Source organism: Sabethes cyaneus, chromosome 2 (assembly GCF_943734655.1).
Source record: "Sabethes cyaneus chromosome 2, idSabCyanKW18_F2, whole genome shotgun sequence".
Taxonomy (NCBI): domain Eukaryota; kingdom Metazoa; phylum Arthropoda; class Insecta; order Diptera; family Culicidae; genus Sabethes; species Sabethes cyaneus.
Genome location: NC_071354.1, coordinates 120,632,686 through 120,653,708, shown reverse-complemented (window position 1 = coordinate 120,653,708; position 21,023 = coordinate 120,632,686). Strand labels below are relative to the sequence as shown.

The window sequence follows — 21,023 nt, the reverse complement described above, 5'->3', positions numbered from 1 at the left end:
AACATCAAAATTGGACTTTCAATTTGAGCGTTATTTCCAATTTGCGTTGTAAGTTTGACGCACCTTTCTATAAATGATATTTTGGCCACAGGCTTTACGTGAAAGTACATGTTTTTCTGACAGTAGGTAAACATAATGAGTGTATTAATAAATTACACCCGAAAACTTGTTGTTTAATTTGACAAACGGCATTAAAAAAAATGGGTCGAAATAAGGTCGGCATTTCAAAGCACCCGAGGCAAGTGGGACCTATTAAAAATTAAGTGTTTCAGCACAAAACTTCCTGTCTTAATACATTTTTTAGATGAACTATCGAACATTTTCAGTTCAATTACATAATATTTATATTGCGATTATTATCTAAAATTTTTCTTTCGTAGGTTTAGTTGTGCGCCTAACAGTTGCGCGCAGCTCTGTTCTGGTTGCTCGCAGTCAAAGTATCTCTTTTACACTCACACGAAATCTCGTAAGAAACTGTCAACGCAAGAGTGATGAGAAAAGCAACAATATTTCTCACTCGCTCATCAGCTGAATGCTAGGGTAGCTTGCTTCGTGTTTGTCCGTTCAAACATGGACAATTTTTTTACAAACGCAATCAGCATTTAAATTTTATCATTTTCGGTTAACGTAAGACATTGTAACTGTGTTGTTTGTAAGTCTGTACGTAACAGAACAAAACAAATGTTATCTAAGCAAAGAATAAGAGCATAAACATAGAAAACTTACACGTGCTTACACTGTCAATAATACATGATTTACCTTTGCGCACAACTATATGAAGCTGAAAAACGAAATATTTTCTCGGGAAGCACAATACCAGTAAAGCTTTAAAATAAAACCGAAAAGGACTAAACCAAGGGGCCCCAAAAAAGAAACCCATATGCACAGCTTGTGAGGGAACAAACAGTTTTATCACATTTTGGTTACACCTAAACGATGTTAATTGAATTTGGAAAGTCAAATTTGACACAATTAAGCAAATCTGCAACTGGAATTGAAACAATAAAGTGTTGTGGTTATTATAACGTAACTATATCTTATGAGTAGCTCTACCGAATTGGGCACGGTAGAACAAACAGATCATAATCGTATTTTCGAGCCATTAAACAATGGTTAATCGTAAATTACGTCTCGCAAGAATAGAATACAACGACATATTCAACTACATTTTATTACAATAAGGCTTTACAGCGTAATTGCTCACTATCTGTGTTTTATATAAATTATAAAGTCGCCCGTGTTGGGAATCGACAATTTCGGCTTTCGATCTACTTGTCTAACACCTCCACTGTATTACTGTCACTTTCTTTTTATATAACCCCTTAATGCTCAACTGAATAAAAACGTGCTTTTTCTCTGAATGGTTTGTAATTGATTCTTTCGGGACATTGCGGCCAATCTAAGAAACCTATCAGGTTATGTGCCCAGTTAACGTGAAATAAATGTTTTATGCGTGATCGTTTCGTTTTTTTGTGTATAAAAAATGTTGCGCGAATCGGAAGAAGAAAAGGACCTGTTTCGGGTGCAGCTCTTCGATGAAACCAACTACCCAACGTGGAAATACCGAATGCAAGTACTTCTGGAAGAACATGATTTACTGGAATGCATTGAACGGGACATTTTCGAGCGGGAGGAACTAGTTGTAAAAGAAGAGGATTCTGCGCAACAGAAGCTCCAAAAGGAAAAGGAAACGGAAAAATGGAAGAAACGGGAACGCAAATGTAAATCTCTTATTGTTTCGCGAATTAGTAACAGCCAGATCGAGTATGTACAAGGACACGACACCCCGAAAACTATTTGGAATTCGCTCTCTCGAGTTTTTGAACGCAGAAGTGTAGCAAAAAGAATACATCTAGGTAAACAGCTGAAAGAACTCAAATACGAGAGCGGTCCGCTGCAGCAGCATTTTTTTAAAGTACGAATTCCTTGTTCGTCAGTTACGTGGAATTGGAGCTGTGATGGAGGATGTCGATGTTGTTTGCGGATTGCTGCTCAGTATGGGCAAAACGTATGGGACAACGGTAACAACATTAGAGTCGTTTTCTGCTGAGATGCTTACACTGGAGTTTGTTAAAGGTAAATTATTGGATCAGGAACTAAAACACAATGGAACGAGTGTCGATTCTGTTACACCAAAGCAGGAACCAGCAGCGTTTGGTAGTAGCATGAAAAAGAAGAGATTCAAGAGCTTTTATTGTCAGAAAGAAGGACATAAAGCATTTGACTGCCCGGAAAAACAGAAGAAGAAAGAGGAAAATTCTAAGTCAACAGCTCATTTTGCAGAAGAAAATGAGGGTGTGTGCTTTATGAGCGTGAGCAGTACGATTAAAACAAAAAAGATCTTGTGGTTTGTGGATTCCGGCGCATCAGAACATATAGTGAATGATCGTAATCTTTTTATAGAGCTGAAACAGCTGGAACGTCCGATGGAGATTGCTGTGGTTAAAAATGGAGAGAGTATTGTCGCGAAGTACACCGGTACTGTGTTAGTAAATTCTATCGTTGGGAAAAATAATCGCGAATGCCGTGTTAAAAATGTACTTTTCGTGCCTGAAGCAAGATGCAACTTGTTTTCCGTTAGAAAAGTTGAAAGCGCTGGAATGTTGGTGATGTTTCAAAACGGGACTGTCAAAATCTTGAATGGTTCAGATGTTGTTGCTATTGGTAATCGCGGAAATCTGCTATACGAACTCGAATTTTACATGGTTGACGGTGCGACCGACGCGTCGTTATTGTATTCGTGCGGAGAAATTCGAAAGTGTAACGAGTTGTGGCATCGGCGATATGGTCACCTTAGTCAGAAGAATTTGACGTCAATTATTCGGAACGAAATAGTCGACGGTTTAACGAAATGGCCAGAGGATAGATTTCATGATGACTCTACTTTTGTGTTTTGCGAATCGTGATATAAAGGAAGACAGTCTTTATTTTAAAAACCCACTTGCAGGATATTGGTTTTCTGCCCTCAGGTAGTTTTGTCAAAATCCATGTTCCATTTCTGTTAAAGACAGTCAAGAAAGCCTTTCGATAAGAAATACGATGGAAAACGATCATCGCGCGTGCTGGAGCTTATTCATACCGATGTGTGTGGGTATGTAACACCAGTGAGCCACAACGGAATGAAATACTTTGTGAGTTTCATCGACGATTGGAGCTGATTTGTAAAAGTGTATCCTATTGCTACCAAAGATGAAGTGTTGCGGTGTTTCGTGGAATACACGGCAGTCGCGGAAGCACAATTTGGTAAAAGAATCTCGCGTGTTCGCTGTGACAATGGCGGTGAGTATCGCAGTATTGGTTTTGATAAATTTTGTAGTAAGAAAGGCATACTAGTAGAATATACAGTACCCTATACCCCAGAGCATAATGGACTCAGCGAACGGATGAATCGCACACTGGTTGAAAAAGCTCGGTCAATGTTGATAGATGCAGGAATTAGTAAAAGTTTTTGGTGTGAGGCGATAGAGACGGCAGCTTTCCTTACTAATCGGAGTCCGGCGAGTGCGATTGACCGAAACAAAACACCATTTGCAAACCCAATGTGTCTGGTCTCCGTGTGTTTGGATGTGCGGTTTATTGCCATATTCCTAAAGAACTTCGGAGCAAACTCGATGAAAAATCTTGGAAAGGAACATTCGTTGGTTACGCTAAAAACGGATATCGTGTGTTCAATCCAAAAAGAAATAAGGTGGAAATCGTTCGAGATGTAGTGTTTGATGAAAAACGTAGTAATGTTTCATTGAAAAGTAAGGGCAAACAGCTTCATTGTGACCTCGATATGGATTTAAGTATTTTGCCAAATAAATCTGAATGTGAAGAGGATAAAGAACAAGAGGAACAGAATTCTGAACAGCCATTAGTCAGTTCTGATGAAGATTTTGAAAGTATTTCTAGTTCTGACGATGTACATGCAAGAGGAGAGTCGGAAGTAGGGAAGCAGAATCGATTGAACAATACCGTCGTATACGAAAGGTACCTGTGTGGCAAAAGGATTATGATATGAATTTTGCAGGTTACGCTTTAAACGCGATGAACTTTGTTGATAACCTTCCAGATACACTACATGAAATGCGTGAACGTGATGATTGGCCTGTGTGGCAAGCTGCTGTAACAGAGGAAATGGATTCATTGAACAGAAATGGAACATGGATTTTGACAAAACTACCTGAGGGCAGAAAACCAATATCCTGCAAGTGGGTTTTTAAAATAAAACCGGGCGTTGATGGCAAGCAAAATCGGTACAAGGCTAGATTGGTGGCTCGCGGATTTACGCAACGATACGGTTATGACTATATGGAAACATATGCGCCAGTGCAGTGGCTAAATTAAATACTTTACGTGTAGTTTTGGCAGTCGCAAATGAACAACAATTATTAGTTCACCAGATGGACGTACGTGCTGCTTTCTTGAATGGGCGTTTGGAAGAAGAGATTTTTATATTACAGCCAGAAGGGTTTCAGCAGGGGACAGATTTGGTTTGTCGATTGTAGCGTTCTATATATGGTCTAAAACAGGCCTCTCGGGCATGGAACGATCGATTTCATTGTTTTGTGGTCAACATTGGTTTTAAACGGAGCGACAACGATGCTTGTCTATATGTACGCAGTTCTGGAAAAGATAAAGTTTTTCTCGTGTTGTATGTCGATGATATACTTGTTGTGAGCCACAATCTGACCATAATTAGTGAAATAAAGAATCGCTTGTCTAAGGAATTTGAAATATCAGATTTAGGTGAAGTAAACAGTTTTCTCGGGATGCGCATAGTACGTGATATTCAAGGAAAGGTATTGCGAATTGATCAACGTGGATATTTGGAAAGATTACTGCAGAGGTTCGGCATGCAGGATTGTCGACCGGTTTCAACGCCAGTTGAATGTCATTTAAAATTGCAAAAAGGCGAGGAGCAGAAACGAACTGACAAACCGTACCGAGAATTGGTGGGCTGTCTTTTATATGTTACTCTCGCTACCAGACCAGATTTATCATCTGCGATAAATTACATGAGCCAGTTTCAAAGCTGTCCGACTGAAGAGCATTGGACTCATCTGAAGCGAATCCTGCGATACGTAAAAGGGACTTTGGATCTTGAATTGGAATATTGTAGCGATAGTCTTCGCATTCCTTTGACGGGATATAGTGATGCCGATTGGGCCAATGACGTCAGCGATAGACGTTCCGTGACAGGATACTTATTTAAGGTGTTTGGATGCACCGTTGCCTGGTTGACTAGGAAACAACCTACGGTGTCCCTTTCGTCAACTGAAGCTGAATTCGTTGCCTTATGCACTGCTGCGTGCGAAGGGGTTTGGTTGGTGCGTTTGTTATCAGACATTGGTATCGCGACGGATGGACCGGTAGTGTATCATGAAGATAATCAGTCATGTATCCGTATTGCGGAGGAACCTCGTGATAACCGGAGAATGAAACATGTGGATGTGAAATACTTTTTTATTCGTGAATTGGTTCAAAAGAGACAAATAAGTATTGAATATGTGTCTTCTGAGGAGCAACAAGCTGATATACTAACAAAAGGATTACCTGTAGCTGCGTTTAGGAGACTGCGAGATAAATTAGGACTTAAACCAATACGAAATTGAGCAGGGGTGTTGGGAATCGACAATTTCGGCTTTCGATCTACTTGTCTAACACCTCCACTGTATTACTGTCACTTTCTTTTTATATAACCTCTTAATGCTCAACTGAATAAAAACGTGCTTTTTCTCTGAATGGTTTGTAATTGATTCTTTCGGGACATTGCGGCCAATCTAAGAATCAGCCCGTTGTGATCTGATTTTGTAACGCTATTTTTGAATGAACCATTCGTACAAATATTGTTTTTGATTGCTTTTTACAATGCTTTAACATTGCTGTATATTAACTTACACAATTTACTATTATTTTATGCTTTTTAATCAAATTTGAATGTAGGTCCCACTTGCCCTGGTAAAGGGGGCAAGTGGGACCTATCGCCATAATTTTGAAAATTCTCTTCCAGATTCATTTCATCTAAATTGATTGGCCTTTTTCGTAATTAATCCTTCGAAGTGATACCACTGAAGAGTTTCTGTGCTGGGAGAATTTTGAAATAATCATAGATATAGAAAACACAGTGGAATAAACCCAAACTATGCATTTTTTAGGTCCCACTTGCCCCGGTGTACCTTATATAAAAAAATCTTTTAACTGCCTTTATTCTAGGCATCGTCCTGCGACTCCCTATCGTCATTATGTATTCGTTTTTATTAAGGAGTGGCTCTTTCTGGCTCTTCTCCATATTTGTCTTTTTATTTTTCATATATTATATTTTCTAGATTTGCTCATGTGCATAGTACCTATCTCACGTTTTCTATGGCCCTTGTGTATTTTATATCTTTTCCCGATTTCATTATCACTTTTTATTTTTGCTCGCGTGTATAGTGTCTCATGTTCTCTATGCACCGGCCTTCGCGTTCTTCGCGGATATATTTATTATTTTCTTACTATCTTTCCCCGTTTCAATCTGTTTTATATTTCCCGCTCTGTTTTATAGTGTCCTATGTTTTCTACGTGGGGCGTTCGTCCTTAAATTTTTGTAATTTGTCATATGCCCTTTTCGGCCGTAAAAGTCTTCCATGTTTATTGCCTTTTGGCAGAGAGAGAGAAAAAAGGTAAAATTTGGCAGTTCTTTGCTGCTTATATATCATATTAAAAGAGAGGTGTTTTTCCACACTCTTTCGTCTGTTCGTTTGACTTGTTATATTGTCAAATTTCTTTCTTTCTAATGAGGGTACTCGTATTTTTCCTCCTCATTTATTACTTTCCTTTTCCATTTTCTCAAGTGCAAAAAAGGTTATTTAGTATTTACTCTACGTGTACTTTGAGTTTTGAATAAAAATTATTAATCAAGATCTTTCCCATGAAACAAAAGAAAACATTTTTTTCTATAAAGTAGGCATCCCTGACTAATAACAGACATCAGTCTGAGTCTGCAGCATGGTTAAAATCGCTGCTTGTGCATAGAAATATGCTGTGGATGCCGCTGGCTGTCTCCACCGCTGCTGTTAGCTTATCAGCTGATCACATCGAATTAACATTATCATTCAATAATTTTCTTTTTTAAATTTTATTTTTTTTTAAATTGTTAAAATTGCTTTTTATTAAAAAAAATTCTTATTAAATTATTAAATTTAATTAACTGGACTATTAAAGCTTTAGTAATACAAATCTGTTCCGCCTGTATTCTTAAAAGGTGGAAAAGAAAAATTAAATAAAATATAAATTTGAATAAAACAAACTTAGCATCCCTACTCGGTTTCATTTGAAGCAACACAAGTATTAGCTACATTCTTATTTGGTTGCATTTATGTGGCCCATGACGGGTAGCAGCACAATAAAAGCACAATCATCATTTATCATTTCCCCATCAGCTGATCATTTGCATACTTTTCATTTACATTTATCTTACTAGGTCACCCAACAGCTGATCAACATGTCAGGCTGTGTGGGTCTGTTTGTTTGAATAGGAATCTTGGTGGGGTACTCATTCTCAGTCACCCCACTGCAATCAATTCATTTGTAGAAAAGGATAGTTCAAAATTCCTTCTACTGCTGGCTTTTTCGCTCTACAGCCATTTATTGTATTTTCATTAACTCGCACCACGTCATTAACACCGCGGTGTGGATCATTCAATTTCGATGAGTTTTCAACCGGCAGCTATTGCCGCACATTCGGTCGTAACATTAATTCAAATTAATGCTAACCTTAATGAAAAGTTTCTACGGCTTCGTAGCGTAGAAATCACTACCTGGGTTACGTATGTCAAGAGGAAAAACATTGTTCCAAAATGATTAGACTTTTTGATGTAGGACTACGTCTTACGGCAAGTTTTGAGATAGGGTGTCATTCCGAAAAATGCGAGCGTCACGAAAAATGAAAGGTTTTGAGCGCTAATAGCTCAGCGGTTTCCCGATCGATTTTCAATATTCTTACACCAATCGATCGGAAAATCTTCTAAGAATTGACTGAAATGAAGAAAAGTATGGATTCTTGATGTTGAACTATTGAAAAATTGAAAATAATGAACCTATGTTTTACCAGAATTCTCGCTTTGTGATTGGTTGGAAGATTCTTTGCGATGATCTAAACCTATACCAATTTGATATCTGTGCTTGGGAAGTAAGCCAAAACAAGTGACAAAGCTTCCTCATTTCAACAAGATTTCTTAACACCGCAGTTCAACCTAGACCATTTTGATGTTCTTGCTTGGGAAGTATGCCAGAGAGAGTGACAAAGCCCCTTCGTACCAACAAATTTCTTACGAACGCGATTAAACCTAGTCCAATTTGATGTCTGTGTTAGGGAAGTGTGCCAGAAAAAATGACACATGTCCATTGTCCCAACAGATCGCAAATTCTTTACTGCGAGACGATTAAACCTCGGCGAATTTGATATCTGTGTTGGAAAAATGTACTACAGCTGTAGTGTTCGGTTATAATACGACTCTGTATGAATACGCATGCTTGCCGTTCCATTAGAAGTGTAGTGAAAAGATGTGCTGTTGATAAAATAGTATTGAATTGGTAAAATCCCTTCAACGTGGGGAACCATGGGTAATAAAAACAATCTAAGTTCAGTAAGGTAGCAGGAAAGCAATAGTTTGTGTTCTTGATTTTGTTAAATTGTTTTCAAATGTACAATCTTTTGAGAATTGAACGTATGCAGTGTTACTACTTTGATAAATGTTACATACAACGCATGTAGCATGTATGTATGCTGCATATAGCATGTATACATGAAGAATCGAATGATTACAAGCATGAATACATGCTACTATCACTACAAAGAGATTTACGTAGTCCTGCGTCACCTATATATGCTGTCGTGTCTTGTACACAACCCCTCTGATTTTTCAAACATTTCAATATTATCATAAACCTGATTCTGGCCGAAAGACCATGATCTTCCGATCATAGTGCGCCGCCGAAGGTATGTTGTTTATAATTTCAAACGCGCGAGCAGCCCAAAACTGCTGATTCAGCGCTTTCTTCACCGTGGCTTCAATGCCGTGAGAAAAGTTAATTTCAACATTTGCAAACATTGCCTTTGCAATGCGAATGAACTAAAAAGAGACTCAGAGTACCTCCCTTCGGTGGTCACTCATGAGAATTTGTTTTAATTTCGTGCCGCTGGCACAAGCCAAAGCTCTACGAAGCAGCTATTACTGCACCCTTCACCCTCTAATTATTCCACCGTCGCTGCAATTGCGACCGGTACAGGCGAACGATGATAAAATAAGCGAAACGCGTGGCAACAGTCGTTGCTTCTTTCTACTCCGCCTCACCTTACCACCGCGATTACGGCAGGTAAATGACGCAAATTCTATTCCAAAGAACATTCTAAAAAAATCCATTCATTCTTCATAAAAAAATCAATATTAGGTAGGTATTGTAAAACCCAATATTAGGTAGGTGGGTATTAAAAAAATCCCTATTAGGTAGGTAGGTTATTTTAAAAGATTTCTATTAGGTAGGTATATATAAAAATTCCCTATTAGGTAGGTAGGTTTTTTAAAAAAAAATCTATAAGGACACTATAATTCGACCCATTACGCCTGGCTAACAAAATGCAATACATCGTTCAAATAGCGCTATTTTTTTGAAAATATGATAGAATAGTACAAAAGGAAGTATATTCAATTAACACTTAAAAGGAAATAGGTGTGCGATGTATATTTTTCACTCATTCTCTCGTTTCAACTCAATGTCCCATTGGGCCAATTTCCGACCCCTTGTTTTAGTTTTTCGCCCTTGAGCGTTCCAATATTCGCCCCAAGCACAGCGTAATGCATTTTCAAAGTCGTGGGCTGTTTAAATTGATGAATTTAATGCAAAAAAAATAACTGCAACATTTATATCACATTGGTATTATATTCCTTTTTTTTAAATCACTATAAGATAAAATATATATTGTGGGAAAATAATATTAGCAAATATTAGGTAGGTATGTATATTAAAGATCACTATTAAGTAGGTAGGTAAAATATATTTTCAATATTAGGTAGGTGTGTATATTAAAATACTTGTGTGTATATAAAAGTTCACTATTAAGTAGGGATATAAAAAGAAAATTTTATAAAATAAGTAAAATTGACTCACCATATGATCCTTCCATTTACTCCAGCCATCATGCCAGATTTCACTGCTCACCAAAATTGCTCTTAGGGGAATTTACACAGTATTGTTTTGATTGATTTGAATAAAACTTAGGTTAACTAGTGTTGGGAGGCGGTTCGCGGGCTGAAGCCAGATTTACGATTGGCTTAACCAAGACGATTTTTTGTATCGCACTAAATATAGGACCGTACTCAATCGATAACTATCACACAGCTAGCAGCCTCTCCCCTCTAGTCTATCTTTCAGTCTCGAACTAGAAATCCTTCATTCCTTTATCGTCGACCAATATCCAATCCTTTCCGCTGTCCAATATCCCATCTTTTCCGAGATCCTTCCCTTGCAATTCGGCGTAGTAAAAATATTACAGCACTTTTAGTGAACTCCCATATATTTGTTCTATGAAAAAACTACATTTATTTCAGGCTATAAAAATGAACGCATACAGCTTGTGTTTATTCGTTCGCTATCGGATGGCTACTGATCAAGTGATCGTTATCTCTCATCGGTCTATCTCCTGGTTGATTCGGGTATGCAATTAGACCGACCCTAAGCTCTTTCTATGTTAGTGATAAAAAATAGTGGTGTCTCCTTTTTACAAAATTCGATATCGTATAACAATTATATGTTGGATTGACGTATAAATAGATCAGTTACTTTGAAGCTTATGTAACATCGAACATTGCCGGCCCCCTTGAACTTGCTTCAATCCTTATCTTATAGAACAAATCTTTCACGAATATTAACAAAATAAAACAAAAAAAACGTTAAATACCACTATGGCAACTGGATGGCAAGGGACAAATTCGGTTGACTGGACGTTTGTAGATTCCGTTGGTCGTTTTCACGGTTACGACGCGAACCACTCCATCAGCTCCAGGATGCACGTCGATAATTCTCGCCATAGGCCAACGTAACGGCGGTAGGTTGTCTTCACGTAGTACCACGATGTTTCCTTGTTGAACTGCTGTTGTCTGTCGCTTCTTGCTGGTTGCTTGTAATTCGGTGAGATATTCGTTGCTCCAACGTTGCCAATAGTGCTGGAACAATTGCTGTCGTTGCTGGTAGTGGGTAAGGCGGTTGGAGGGAACATTGCGCACATCACGTTCAGGTAAAGCTTGCATGGAAGTCCCAATCAAAAAATGAGCCGGTGTCAATACCTTCAGATCGTTGGGATCATCTGATAATGGCATTAACGGCCGAGAATTGAGAGCCGCTGTAATTTGGACGAGTAGTGTCGAGAAATCCTCGTAAGACAGGCGGCGGTCACCGATTTCTTTCTTGAGGCACGTTTTAACAGAGCGAACGGCTGCCTCCCACAAACCTCCGAAATTTGGCGCTCTAGGAGGAATAAAATGCCAGGAAATTCCGTATTGGGCAAGTTCTGTTCCTATACGATTATAGCTTGACTCATTGTTTAGGATGCAATATAAAGCGTTCAATTCGTGCTTAGCACCCGCAAAATTTTTTGCATTATCCGAGTGAACTTCGCGCGGTATGCCATGATATCCAATAAAACGTCGAAAGGCAGAGAGGAATCCAGTAGTTGATAAATCACTTACAATTTCCAAATGCATTGCCTTCGTCGTAAAGCAGACGAACACCGCTATATATGCTTTGGGAGCAGCAGCACGTCGATGCGGAGGTTTCAAATAAAACGGCCCACAATAATCAACTCCCGTAATGAGAAAGGCTCCGCTTGGACGAATACGCGTTTTTGGGAGCTGACCAGTTGGTTGCTGAATGGGTGTTGGATTAAAGCGGAAGCAGCGATAACATTTTCGCAAGACTGAGTTGACCGCTTGCTTACCGTGTATAGGCCAAAACTCTTGTCTCATCGTCGACAACGTTAGTTGACGACCTCCATGAATTGTTTGTCGGTGATAATAATCTATGAGGAGTTTTGTGAATGGATGATTATTGGGTAGCACAGCGGGGTGCTTAGTAACATAATTTTGACTTGAGTGGCAGAGGCGACCGCCAACCCTAATGACGTTATCTTTATCTAAAAAGGGGCTTAACAATTTAAGAGTGGAATTTGGGTTCACAGCGTGACCTTTGCGTAGCTGTTTCAGATCATTTTCAAAGCATTCCATTTGCACCAGCTTTAGTAATGTTAGTTTAGCAGTTGCTATTTCGTCCACAGTAAGAAAAGGAGATCGATTGCGTTCATTCGGGTTGCGGCAATTCTGACAGAAGCGTATACAGTATGCTGTTATCCGAAGAAGTGGTTCCAAAACTGATCGTAACATGAACAATTCATTAGTGTCGGATGAGATCTTGACAGCGTGTACAAGCTGTCTAGTTTCTAACATCTCTTCCGAACAGCTACACGAATACGTCTCAGAAGGCCAATTTTCTTCAGTCTCTTGCAACCATGATGGACCTCTTTTCCAAAGTTGACTCTGTAAGAAATCGTCAATGGACATTCCTCTCGACACTAAATCAGCCGGATTTTCTTTCCCCGCAATATGGCGCCATTGCACAGTGGTCCAGAAACGAAAGTTAAGTGGAAACTTACTTTTGCGGCTAAGCGTTTTATAATAGCTCCCCACAATGTTCAGCAAAGTTGTCCAACTCTAAAAGACAATCAATACGAAATCAACGACTAAGTTCCAGTTTGGCTTGTAAACACATAATCCATAATAACTTTTTATAAGAAAGAGATAGAAGGATAATTTCTTCAGCAAAGTTGTAGCTAAAGATTATATAAGTAACTTTGCCAAAGACATAGTAGGCGTATTTTTAGGCGTTTCTAACTTTCAGGGTGTTTTACAACAAGACCTCTCAAAAATCACTTTTTCGCTGATTTCTTCAAATGCAGTGGTTTTATTGCATCATAATGTTTTACAAAGTTGGTTATCTTATCAAAAGACATATTTTTGTAAAACATTGTATGTTGAAAACTCATACGTATAACGAGTTCTAACGTTTTTCCTGTATTTTTTTAGTCTTTTTTGGAATAGAATATCTCAAAAAGGGGCAAACGAAAAAAATCAAACTTGGCCGTTTCTGAAAGCTTGAAGTTTTATCTCAATCATATGTGAAAATAAAAAACTGGATTTTTCTCTAACTCGAGTAATTTCAGTTTAATTATTTCATGTTTGACCATTTTCTACTATGCAGTATTTTCCAATATCTTCTTGAAGACGATTAAAGTCAACATGTCAATAGTAAAAAAGAAATTTGTCGTATCTTGACACAATTTCTTCTGATTGTCACGTAAAATAGTCTTCGAACTTCAGATATGACATCAGTTTTCTATCAGCACCAGCAGTTTTTGATAAATATCTATCATTAAATTTTCATTATTTTGCAAATATGCTCAATCTACCATCAATAATGTTTTAAAATTAATTTTCAATAAAAAAGCAAAAAATATTGGTTATTTCATACGTAATATTGTTGACTGTTATTTTAGTTTTATGCCATTTTTTAATAGCAGGCAAGTATATCAAAACAGGCAAAGAGGTAAAAGAGAAAAAAACCTATAGATCCTTTTCGAACTTCAACCACCTTATATCAGTATATCGTTGATTTGGAAAAAAAGCGTAGTCATTTATTTGAGAGATTCAATAAATGTTTTGTTTTAGAAATATTTTATTATTGTTAGCAATATAATAATTTATTATATTAATAATTGGTTTGCGCTTGGTGGAAGCTCCAGAGTACGTGTACAATAAGAACGATTTTGTATTGCAATGACTGGATCGGACGACAGCAGGAGGCGTTTGACGTGACGATTTTCTGACGTGAAATTTCCTGAACTTACAAATACATTTATTTCGCGTTTCCTGTACCTCTTCGCTTCATAACCCTATGAGTTGTGCCGTGGCCTTAATAATATCTTCGCCGTGTACTAACATTATATAGCTAATATGGAATTGAATGGGAAATAATCTCCTAAACTACCGAATTACTTTCACGAACATTTTAGATACTAATTTAAAATAACAGTAACGGTACCCTCAAATCTTTTGACAAAAAACTCCAGAACTCTAATAGGATTTGCTTGAAAATATTCCTCTTTTTTACTACGATCATAGTCATGTTCCTGTTCCTGAATACGTATAAGACATTTTGAAGTATTTTGAAGACTTCTCAGCTTTCTGACACTAAAGCAATTTAAAATATTACTTTAGACTAGAAACAGAAATATCAATATAAAATTTAATTTCATGTGCATATATCCAAATGAAGATTTCCATGACTATTTGTAAAATAATGAAAATTGTAAGATAGATATTTATCAAAAACAGTTGGTGCTGAGCTCCATTTGCAGAGAGGGCGATACGACAGCGATTATTTGAAATCCAGGATAACTGCTAACCAGAGTACAGTAGTTCTGTGGAGACCAAGGCCCTTCACTCTAAACCACCGTCGAACTAACTACGCGCGCAATGAACCAGCCTGCCGCTGTATGCAGCTAATGAACAGTTTTAGAAACATACTAAACTTAAACATGTCGTCTGATACTATTAAGAAAAAACTTTCTGACTATTTCTGAGAGGTCAATTTCATGTACACTAATACCACTGCATTTTATATTATTTTGTATTTGGTATTATAATTTATATTTATATGTATGGATTGGATGACGGGCGAAGTCCATATATCTTGACAATAAACAATTGTAAAAACTACCGTTATAAAAACTTATTTGATGAATATTTCAGCAGTGGTTCGAAAACTAGCACAAGGTCAAAAAACTAGATCTCTAAACTTATCCGGAGTTCGAAGACTATTTTACGTGGCAATCAGAAGAAATTGTGTCATGGTACGACAAATTTCTTTTTTACTATTTACATGTTCAAGAAGATATTAGAAAATACTGCATAGTAGAAAATGGTCAAACATGAAATAATTAAACTGAAATTACTCGAGTTAGAGAAAAAACCAGTTTTTTATTTTCACATATGTTTGAGATAAAACTCCAAGCTTTCAGAAACGGCCAAGTTTGATGTTTTTCGTTTGCCCCTTTTTGAGATATTCTATTCCAAAAAAGACTAAAAAAACGCAGGAAAAACGTTAGAACTCGTTATACGTATGAGTTTTCAACATACAATGTTCTACAAAAATATGTCTTTTGATAAGATAACCAACTTTGTAAAACATTATGATGCAATAAAACCACTGCATTTGAAGAAATCAGCGAAAAAGTGATTTTTGAGAGGTCTTTTTATAAAACACCATGTAAGTTAGAAACGCCTAGAACTACGCCTACTATGTCTTTGGCAAAGTTACTTATATAATCTTTAGCTACAACTTTGTCGAAGAAGTTATCCTTCTATCTCTTTCTTATAAAAAGTTATTATGGATTATGTGTTCACAAGCCAAACTGGAACTTAGTCGTTGATTTCGCATTAATTGTCTATTAGAGTTGTACAACTTTGCTGAACATTGTGGGGAGCTATTTTGAACCACAAAAAACTTTCCACTTAATTTTCGCTGCTGGACCACTGTGCATTGGTGTCCATGGGTCAATGTTTGAATACTTGAAACGCGGTTTGCTACATAGGTTTTCCACGTGTTAGGAGGTGAGTTTAACCAGTGAAGTACAATTGTAGAATCCGACCAAAAATATGAGGTAACCTTGTTCAGAGCTAACGCTTGCGATACTTTCGAGTACAGAATCGCCGCCTCCTTGGCTGCTGATAGTTCTAAGCGCGGAAGAGTTACCCTTTTCAAAGGCGCGACAGGAGATTTGGAAGACAAAAGCTCAATATGAATGTTTCCTAACCGATCTTCTGATCTCACATACAAACAAGTGCCATAGGCTACTTCTGAAGCATCGGCAAAACAATGTATCTGAACGTCAACCCATTCCGAAATGAATGCGAACCGATTGAGGCGTATTTCTGATAATTTGGGTAGTTGGCTATAGAAAGTCGTCCATTTTTTCTCCAACTCCGGAGGTACCACCGTATCCCAATTTGTTTGCAGCAACGCAAGCTGTTGCATGATGATTTTTGCTGACACAACTATGGGCGATATCAAACCCAACGGGTCAAACAGCTTAGCTATTTTAGAGAGTATGTGCCTTTTAGTCCAGATGACGTTATTATTGTCGACGTCGAAGACAAAACGGAGTTGGTCTGAGCGCGGTTCCCAAGTAATTCCTAAAGTTTTTATTTCTTCTCCAGGATTTAATTCAAAAGAAATAGAAAGATTTGTTCCAAGCTGATCTTCAGGTATCCCCGCTAATACGGCTGGGCAATTTGAACACCACTTTCTTAATGAAAAACCACCTTTGGACATCAATTCGTTTAGTTCGGTACGCAACTGAATCGCTCCATCGATATTAGAACTCCCACCAATGTAATCATCTACGTAAAAATCCTTGAGCAGCACTGCCTTTGCGTTTGGATATTTAAGCCCTTCGTCAACCGCCAGCTGATGAAGTACCCTGATTGCTAAGAATGATGAAGGTGTCAATCCAAACGTAACCGTTAATAGTTCGTACACGCCGATAGGCTCGTTAGGAGAAAACCGCCAAAAAATTCGTTGAAGTGAAGTGTCATGAGAATGTACGCGAACCTGCCTATACATCTTTTCGATGTCTGCCACTAGCGCTACTTCATGTTTACGAAATCGTATAAGAAGACTCAAGAGTTCATCTTGAATTATCGGCCCTTTGAGTAAAGTGTCATTTAAAGAATATCCATTATTAGACCGGGCTGACCCGTCAAAAACAATACGGACTTTCGTTGTGCTGCTTGATTGCTTAACCACCGCATGGTGCGGAAGGAAATATACTTGTTGCTTCGCCAATCAATCAGACTCAAGTTGCACTTCTTCGTCTGACAATTTCCGCATGTGGCCTAAGTCCAAATATTCTTGTATGACGGAATGGTATTGTTTTTTCATCTCTAAATCACGATCCAATCGTTTTTCCATTTTTATAAATCGATCTAGCGCCATATTTCTAGATTCGCCCAACATCCTGTCGAAATTTAGCTGTTTCGGAAGCTGTACCACGTATCGTCCATCGTCCAATCTGCTGTGAGTTTTCGCGAAGTGAGCTTCACTATCTTGCTCCTCTTTCGACCAAGCCGGTCGATCATCACAGCTCTCCATCGCCCAAAAACGTTCGAGTAAACCTTCCAAATTTTCCGATGCTGTGGCCAGACAGCAATTGATAGAAGTAGCCTTTTCCTTTGTGGCCTTTCCCGATACCACCCAGCCGAAAACAGTATCCACCAGAATGGGAAGACCAGGACCCAACCTAATTTGATTCATCTGTCGCTCGTAAAGGAACCGATAGAAATATTCCGCACCAATTAAAAGGTCGATCTGATTGTTTATGTTAAAATCTGGATCTGCCAGTTGAATGCCCTCCGGAATTTTCCAATTTGATACGGAAACATTAGCTGCTGGTAAAACAGACGTCACTCGTTGAAGAATGAGAAAATCTACATTTATTGAGAAATCCGTTACTCTGGAACTAACGAGAGTGCTGACTAAGTGTCGAGCTTTAGACTCCATTTCCCCTACTCCGCAGATGGGGATGTTAACCGCTCTTCGGTTCAACTTTAGTATCTGACTCAACCTTTCGCTCATTATATTTGCCTGTGAACCGTTATCCAGCAGCGCTCTAGCTAAATGCATTTCACCATTCTGATCTCGTACTGCCAAGACTACCGTGGATAGAAAAACATACGAGCGACCATGCTTTGTTCCGACGCTATACGATCCTACGCGATGCTCCTCGTCTACAATTGTTTCCTCGTCTTCACCGCCCGTAGCTACGTTACATTCCCTCGCTTCGTTTGACGGCTGCCTTGTTGATTGACTGTCGTTAACTAGAAAACCGGGATGAATCAGCGAATGATGCTTCTTACCACACGTTCTACAGTTGAAAGCCGAATTACAATCTCGCACCCAATGACCCGTGCGAAAACAATTGCTGCAAAGTCGTTTAGCGTTTATGAGATCCAACCTCTCTTTATTGTTTAATTTCAAGAATTTAGCACATCGAGCCATGTAATGGTCATCCCCGCAGCATGGACATTTATAAGTTGGTCGTTCGTTACTTGTAGCCGCATTTACAGTTAATCTTGGACGCCTGTTTGTAGTTTTTTGATCAAATTTTTCTGCCTCCACAGTGCTCGACGATAATGCATCCAAAACTCTAGTACGTTTTTCTAGAAAAGCAATCAAAACGGCAAATGTGGGCTCGTCTACCGAGGCCGCATGATCCTCCCATAGCTTTAAAGACTGGGAATCGAGCTTTGAGCACATCCAATGAACAATTAATGCTCCCCAGCTCTCCGTCTTTTCGCCCAGTTGTGTTAGTATTTTTAAGCGCTGTTCGAATTCATCCACCAAGCCATGAATTGCAATTGCCGACTCGTGTTGAATTTTTGGATATTCTATCAGAGCTTGCACATGACGCTTTTTTAAGAGGTATTCATTAGAGTATCGTTTTGTAATTGTTTCCCATGCTATCGCATAATTGCCATTTGTGATGGTCAACGATTCGATGAGTTTTGCAGCTTCGCCTTTCAACGCTGACTTCAGATAGTGAAATTTTTGGACGTCACTTAGTTCCACCGATTCATGAATGAGAGACTCATAAGTAGATTTGAATGACAGCCAGCTTCTATAATCCCCATCAAAATCCGGTAACGTGATCTGGGGCAAACGAACTCCGCTATGCAATCCCATGCCGCTGTTGTTTCGTCCCATCGTAGTGTCTAGATTTTCTGCAGGGCGAGTTGGTAATGTTTTCTCGAGCAACGCCGCACGAATTTCAAAATACTGGTTCTCGAATCTTTCGTGAGCTCTGTTACTTTCTTCCTCGTGATCTCCATTTTCATCTAGATCCGCAATCTCCTCTTGTAAGGTTTCGAATTCCTCCCATTTTTTGTCCAACTTTTCCAACCTGCTTGATATTTGTCCACTATGCGTTTCCACACTGTATGATTCCAAAAATTGCGCGTGCCTTTTCAGTGACACAAACATGCGCTCACGCTTTTTAATCCTTTCTTTGATTACTTTATCTGCCATATCCACTACCACTACCAGCTGAGCAATGACGAAAGACACTCCAACCGAAAAAGATAAAACAAAAGGAACCAGGAAGCACCGTCTCTGAAGTAATTTGCCTTGGACAGGTACTCACCTGAGGCCTGTCCGAAAAAGGCCTTGTATTTAATTTTTCTCGTTATTCGCCAAAGACGCCTGTGCACTCAATACTAGTGCAATTTCTGTCGATGCAAAATGTTAGGCTTCAAACCGCAAATGAATTACCACTCCAACCACGACGTAAAGTTGATCCAAAGTATGAAAGGTAATAAAAAAAAGAAACACGTAACACCCCACCTTCCGAATGAAAATATTGGACAGGCACTCACCTGAGGCCTGTCAATAATAGGCCTTGATTGAATATATATAAACGCCAATTAATCCCATTGATGTCGGTGTATTGTGCGAGGTTGAGCCCAGAATATTCCAGGTAATTTCAGCTTCCGCCTTAGTATGTCCTATAAAGAGTACCTCGATCCCAACCGCCGATGATCGTCACCGATTTGATTTCCACCTATACGCTGTAGCTTATTGCTATGAACCATGAAAGCCGCCAATGCTCCAAGATGTAGTAACATGCAAGACAAAAATGATCCACGTAGCACCGAAAAGCGAAGGTAAAGGTTTGGAAGGCCACTCACCTGTGGCCTATTTGATATAGGCCTTGTATTCAATTATTAGTTAGCAGGCTAAGGAAATACGACCGATGCTGCTATTACACTATAGTACCAATATGGTTGATATAATGTATTGTAGCTCATAGGTGAAATATTTCACATCCAATCAATCGAAGCAAGTGCCAGCAAAATGACGGAATAACGCCAATTTCTCCTTTGTACGATACAATGCCTTCAGAATAATAGACCAGCTTCAACCGCGAATCCTGGTCACGGCACCATATGTTGGGAGGCGGTTCGCGGGCTGAAGCCAGATTTACGATTGGCTTAACCAAGACGATTTTTTGTATCGCACTAAATATAGGACCGTACTCAATCGATAACTATCACACAGCTAGCAGCCTCTCCCCTCTAGTCTATCTTTCAGTCTCGAACTAGAAATCCTTCATTCCTTTATCGTCGACCAATATCCAATCCTTTCCAGCTGTCCAATATCCCATCTTTTCCGAGATCCTTCCCTTGCAATTCGGCGTAGTAAAAATATTACAGCACTTTTAGTGAACTCCCATATATTTGTTCTATGAAAAAACTACATTTATTTCAGGCTATAAAAATGAACGCATACAGCTTGTGTTTATTCGTTCGCTATCGGATGGCTACTGATCAAGTGATCGTTATCTCTCATCGGTCTATCTCCTGGTTGATTCGGGTATGCAATTAGACCGACCCTAAGCTCTTTCTATGTTAGTGATAAAAAATAGTGGTGTCTCCTTTTTACAAAATTCGATATCGTATAACAATTATATGTTGGATTGACGTATAAATAGATCAGTTACTTTGAAGCTTATGTAACATCGAACAACTAGATTTTTAACAACTTAATCGTACAGAGGATGAAAGTTGTTCGCGTTTGATGGCTTCTTTTGGCGACCATAAGTGTATGAAGCTCGGTCACATAGTTCACAAAAACACTCAAATCAGTCGAGGAAAAAAATCAGGCAAGCAGGGGAGAGTAGTCAACAGTGAGACAGCAGGAACAGTGAGACATCGGGAATAGCTTCGCCATAAAACATACAAGATCCATGATATTTTCCTGCAAAGTAAAGTTTGTGAATCTATATCACATAATACAACTTGAGAAAAAATTGTTAATTTTTTACTATATTTTTCAACAAAAGTCGTTTTTGGGGGGGTCAAAGTAAATTTTATTGCGATCGTCGTTTCGTTTCG

At 38.6% G+C, this 21,023-nt stretch overlaps 2 protein-coding genes across 2 annotated transcripts; both read right to left on the bottom strand.

The window, feature by feature from the left end:
- Positions 1–10,916: 10,916 nt before the first annotated feature.
- Positions 10,917–11,987, bottom strand: LOC128735945 (uncharacterized). Its single transcript, XM_053830427.1, has one exon. The coding sequence runs from the start codon at positions 11,985–11,987 to the stop codon at positions 10,917–10,919; it is 1,071 nt and encodes a 356-aa protein (XP_053686402.1).
- Positions 11,988–16,920: 4,933 nt separating this feature from the next.
- On the bottom strand, positions 16,921–19,158 carry LOC128735944 (uncharacterized). Its single transcript, XM_053830425.1, has one exon. It carries the CDS (start codon positions 19,156–19,158, stop codon positions 16,921–16,923), a length of 2,238 nt encoding a protein of 745 aa, XP_053686400.1.
- Between the last annotated feature and the right edge of the window lie 1,865 nt (positions 19,159–21,023).

Coding starts and splice junctions, on each gene's coding strand:
- LOC128735945 (XM_053830427.1), bottom strand. CDS start 11,987: ATGAGACAAGAGTTTTGGCCTATACACGGTAAGCAAGCGGTCAACTCA.
- LOC128735944 (XM_053830425.1), bottom strand. CDS start 19,158: ATGGCAGATAAAGTAATCAAAGAAAGGATTAAAAAGCGTGAGCGCATG.